Source organism: Spinacia oleracea, chromosome 1, assembly GCF_020520425.1.
Source record: "Spinacia oleracea cultivar Varoflay chromosome 1, BTI_SOV_V1, whole genome shotgun sequence".
NCBI lineage: Eukaryota > Viridiplantae > Streptophyta > Magnoliopsida > Caryophyllales > Amaranthaceae > Spinacia > Spinacia oleracea.
Window position 1 is genome coordinate 40,983,518 of NC_079487.1, and position 5,818 is coordinate 40,989,335.

The window sequence follows — 5,818 nt, forward strand, 5'->3', positions numbered from 1 at the left end:
TAGACAAACGAGGTTTTAAAAAGTGAAATCATATATTTATATATGGTGTATGTTACAATGTATGAGAACGTGCTACATAACTTACAACGTTTGTTTCAATATTGACATATTGACCATTATTGGCTGCTAAAATAAATAATAAATTAAATAGAAAGGCAAATAAGCCACATATTGCATTAAAACATCTAAATTTGCAGATTCTAGCACTCTCTCTATTTGCAAATCTGGAGTTGCCGCATATCATCCTTGTCACACACTAAATAACCTTGAAAAGAAAAGACGGGTTAAATCAGTCCAAGTCATAACTAACAAACATCACTTGTTCAATTTAGAAACGGTTAAAATAAACTTATTTACATGAAGCCTGTAACCCTTGCGCCCCATACATCGTTTCTACGATCTCACCAACATGAACATCATCCACTGGCTTTACACCCAGAAGATCACACGCCTTCAGAAATATTGTTGGATTTGGCTTCTCAGCAGCAACCCGTTAGAGAAATCCAGTTCAAACTCAATAATGTACAGACATTTCCAAGTAAAATCCGACTGATAGCCAGTTAGTTTTGCTGAAACGATCATAACATCAAACCAATGTTCACAATTCAGAACCCTCAACAGAGGTCTTAATCGAGTATCGAAGTTTGAGACAACGACTTTTACACCTACATTTCTCACAGCCTGAAATACATACCCTGTATTTGGTGGCAACGATGCCATGAGCAGGAATGTTATGCTATTGTCTCAAAATTGCACTTAGTTTTGTTACTGTATAGTCAGATAACCAACCTGACTGGTTGATCCTTGTGTCTTTGTATCTGATAAGCGAAGCAAAAGAGATGATCTAGACGGAAAGAAAGGAAGTCCAAAGAAGAATACAAGAAAATGATTAAATGGCAAAGGAAAGACAAATACAGCAGAGATAATAGTTATTTGAGGAAACATAAAATTCAGTAAGAACTTCACACCTCCTAGTGATTGTTCATACTGTCGGAGCTGCTTTATTAAACCAGAATCAGGGGATGCCTGCGATCTTTTGCTTCTCACGTATTCAAGAGCTTGAGATATAGTCATGCAGCGCTTCTTGATCAGATAAGTAAGAATTATTATCACACTGCACCACAAAAGAAATAACTCATAGTATTTTATCTACTTTCAGTATCAGCAACGAGAAATACTCCTTTCACTTTCAAATTGAGAAAAATATCGGTAAACAGAAAGGATAGGGTCAGGGAAGGGCCAGTCCAGTACTCTTTCTAGCGACTTTTTCTATTAGAATATAAACTCCATCACCAATGTCCTGCAATTAACAGTTTAGTTAGCACTTAGCAACAACAAGTACAAAACAAAGCTTCCATATTACTAAAATTCAACATTAACATTTAGTAAAAAATGAACACGAGTCGATATTAAACTCAGACAAAACAATACCAAATCAAGTTGGTTTAATTTAGAAAATGTTGACGGTGATAAAAGAGTGTCATGTCTAACTCACTTAAACTTTGAATATCAGCAAAAGTACCAAATCCAGCTAGATTATTACGAAGTATATCACATCACCACACCACGAACTACAAGTTATTCCAATTCAAAAAAGAAACCACCTCCGAATTTCAAGAGTAACAACAGAAAAATACAGAAAACGTCACATCACCAATGAATCACATGAACAAAAAGATTACTGCCACACCAATGAACAGAAAATATGCCAGACAGAAGTATTCGCTTCAAAAACAGGAAATTCATAGGCTAAAGGAGTTGCATGCTCTTCCTTTTTCAAGTTGCTAAGCCATTATTCAACAATTAGCTTGGATTTAGTTTCTTATCGCAACATATATCAGATCCTAAATCTATTTGGTTTAGAGAAATCTGTCTATAAAAACATGCTCCAGGCAAAATTTTAGCACTAAAAGAACATGCTGGAAATGGATAAACCTGACCACCATGAGACCATGATGAAAGACGGAAATGGAAAGCTCCGCCATGGGAGAATCAATCTCTGAAAGCTTGTTCAACTATGAGATCCGTCAACTAAATCAAAAGAAAGAAGGAAATTGATTGTAAGGGGCTTAGAAATGTAGATCTGGAACTTTCAAAGTGATAGAGAAAGAGAAGGTTATGAGGTTAGGGTTGAGGAGAACGGGGACGGGGACGGGGAATGGGGCTGCTCTCACAGAAAAAGAAAACGGGCACCTAAATATGACCACGTGCGGGGCATGTGCTTTCCTAGTAGTATCTCGACACCTATAGTAGACGGGAAAATAGGAAGACGCAGGAAGGCGTCGAGAAAACATGCAAACAACAATTTAATGCTAACGGTTCTCCCTCAGCGTCGAGGACTTGGTGCGACAAATGGTGTATTTTGTAGTAGTGCTTCATCATCATCAAATTTGAAGCTTTTCATGATAAGCATCCTTATTCCTTAACTCACAACTACAACTGTCATGCCAAGCTTAGTCTTGGTTGACCAACACATGTTTATTTTCCATGAACATTATTATCAATTTAATTTCCTACAGCATTCCAAACTTCACATTCAGCTGCTGGCCATAATGAAAGTCAAAATTTGGCTTTAACTTTAAATAAGGGGGAAATTTCAGAACAAATTTAGCATCTGACTTGTTTTGCACACAAACCTCAGTATAGACAAAATCATGTACAGTATAAATCAACATCCATAAAGCAAGCCATTTAAAAAGGGAAGAAGCATAATACCAACGCACAAGACTACACAGTGAGAAACTAATCACAAAGGAGAGTGAAGATACAGGAGAGGATCAGCGGAAGTGTGAAGAAGAAAAAGGTTACCAATCATTTCTTCCTTCATCTTTTCCGCCTTTTCTCGGGCTAATGGCTCCATTCGAACAATGTTCCTCCTAGCCTGCTCATTTGAAGCTTCCACTTCCAATATTTTTTTCATATCTGCAAGGTATCCAAATTTAACCACCATAACGGTATAGATGCACAAGTATATCACAGTATGCAAAATCTGTTTTTAGACATTACAAAAATATCATCACTTTAGTAAAAAAAGTCTCATAACAAATTCGCAACTCACCAGAGATGGCCTCTTCATATCGTTCAAGCTTTTCATAAGCCTCTCCTCTCCTGAGAAGAGCTTTGACATATGCTGGATTTAGTTCTATAGCTTTTGAACATTCCTTGACTGTCTCATCATACTTTCCCTGAAAGAGCAATATGCAAAAGAATCTAATTAAACAGCTAAAAGCCACAATCAGAGGAGGAGACTGCCTTCTCCGAAAGAACACTAGAGTTCTTAAAGGAAGCAAACATGTAGAAACACATAGATACAACATATTGGAGTGGGGAGGGGAGTTATGTGTTCAAGAGAGATGGATGACCAAATTCTAAGTCCTTGTATCTAATGCCCAGACAGTGTTAACCCAGAATAAGAAAGAAAGCTACCCATCCCCCCCTCCCTCTCTGTATGGAAGATATTAGAGACATCTGGCTCTCCAGCAGAACCTATCAGCTATCTATATTAACCCTTTTCTAAAAGACCGGATCAGAAATTGGAAATTGGAAATCTGAAATCTGAAATGGTTTCATTTTCAGCAATCCTTCCAATGACATAAACCAACAGTATCAAAACACCAAACAAAACGAAAGAAGTTGAAACGACTACGTTTCATAAACAACCAAATATCGTCCTCAAATTGTATGTCTAAGTAACAAATACGAATTAAGAAGTACGCATTTCTCTATACAACAGAAAAATCAAACGCATAGTAGCAGGAAAAAAACCCTAAATTAAGCGAGAAGCTCAATCAATGGAAGAAAAATCAAACTCACTAGATTTTTTTTTTCAAATTCAACTTCAATTGCCAAATAACTACAAATAATGAAATCAATATTAGGTTACAATTTCGCTTAAATAATACAATTCAATAATCATAAGAGAGAGGAGAGAGAGAGAGAGAGAAAGAGCACCTGTTTCAATTGATCATCATCAAGAGCATCTTCATAAGAATCATCCTTAACAGCCGTCAATGGCGCAAATTTTTCTTGTTGTTGTTGTTCGTCGTCGCCAAAGTCGGTACCTCTATCAGAATGATCGCCTTCGCTAGCCGTTTCGAAACCATCCGTTTCTTCTTTGTTGTTGACGGAACTCGTTTCAGGTTCTAAATTGAGTTTCTTGTGGTTGATCTCTGGTGCTGCAGCAGGTTCGTCGTTTCATTGTTCGATTACCACCATATTTGAGAGATTTTCGGGGGAAAAAGAAGTTTAAATTGAGAAGGTTGAAGATGAAAAAGGCTCAAGTTTAAAATTAAAGACAAACCTTGATGAATATCAATGGCAGATTGGCAGAGAGCAGAACGGTTTCGAATTTGTAGAGAGGAGAGGTACGATGCGGTTCTTTTGGTGTTTCAGCTAATTAGGGTTAGCGAGAGATAGAGTACGTGAAGTCGTGAACAGTTTTTAGTTTTAGCGCTCATAGGCTCATAGAAAAAGAAAAAAAAATTAATTAAAAGCGCTTAAGTTCAATTTTCACTAAAATTTGAAGCGTGTATAATGTTTGATATTGGAAACACGTGCCTTTGCACGTGTTTTGTCGACGCCAAAATGCGTAGCGAGATATTTCGACGCCTAATGGCGTCGACAATAAGCTGTCGGCAAAATTCGCGACGCCAAAAGTCGTCGTGGAAACACGGAAATATTTTTGGCCCCCAACTCCACCCCCTTGGCGTCGAGGCTCAAGCGTCTTCAAAGAGGCCGTTTTGTAGTAGTATGCAAATGATTACGACATTGCCATGTCCACATAGTTCAAGAAACAGAACTACTAGTCATCTTGCATTCCAGTCGTCTAACGTTTTCTATGCGTCCATCTTTATAGAAAACTCCGACCAGGTACCATTTTCAACTTTTGACATTCAAGTTCACTTGATAGACATTTCTTAGTCACATGACTGGTCCTGACAGTCTATCTTGAATATATCGTCAATTTGAAGGGACTCATCATTTATTAAACCACAAATTAAATGGAAAAATGAATTCTATTCATTTATTGTGAATGATTAACAAATAATGTTTTACAAAGTATTAAACTCTAAAACTTTAAAACATTAAACAAGGACATCAAAGCCATTCTCCAATATGCTTGATTCCCATAGCTGCAGTGTGCGAGTTGTGCTTCGCCTGCGGCAGAGGTTTAGTCAATGGATCTGAGATGTTGTCATCAGTTCCAATTTTGCTTATCTCGACTTCTTTTCTTTCAACGAACTCTCGTAGAAGGTGAAATCTACGAAGTACATGCTTGACTCTTTGGTGGTGTCTAAGCTCCTTTGCCTGTGCAATAGCTCCGTTATTATCACAATATAGGGCTATTGGTCCTTTAATGGAGGGGACTACACCAAGTTCACCTATGAACTTCCTTAGCCATATAGCTTCCTTTGCTGCTTCATGTGCAGCAATGTACTCCGCTTCAGTTGTAGAATCTGCAATGGTGCTTTGCTTAGCACTTTTCCAGCTTACTGCACCTCCGTTGAGGCAGAAGACAAACCCAGACTGTGATCTGAAATCATCCTTGTCGGTTTGGAAACTTTCGTCCATATAGCCTTTAACAATTAATTCATCATCTCCACCATAGACCAGGAAGTCATCTTTGTGCCTTTTCAGGTACTTCAGAATATTCTTGGTAGCAGTCCAATGTGCCTCTCCTAGGTCTGACTGGTATCTTCTCGTAGCACTGAGTGCGTACGCAACATCCGGGCGTGTACATATCATAGCATACATTATTGAACCAATCAATGATGCATATGGAATCCCACTCATTCGTCTACGCTCATTAAGTGTTTTT

The 5,818-nt window shown here is 37.9% G+C and overlaps 1 protein-coding gene across 1 annotated transcript; it reads right to left on the bottom strand.

Annotated features, from left to right (window-relative positions):
- Nucleotides 1-284: 284 nt before the first annotated feature.
- Nucleotides 285-4,191, bottom strand: LOC130463969 (uncharacterized; the record flags this gene model as incomplete). Its single annotated transcript, XM_056833293.1, has 6 exons — nucleotides 285-844; nucleotides 969-1,300; nucleotides 1,936-2,031; nucleotides 2,809-2,922; nucleotides 3,059-3,185; nucleotides 3,952-4,191. Coding segments are annotated over 4 exons (501 nt in total), but the record flags the coding sequence as incomplete, so codon positions are not given.
- Nucleotides 4,192-5,818: the final 1,627 nt, after the last annotated feature.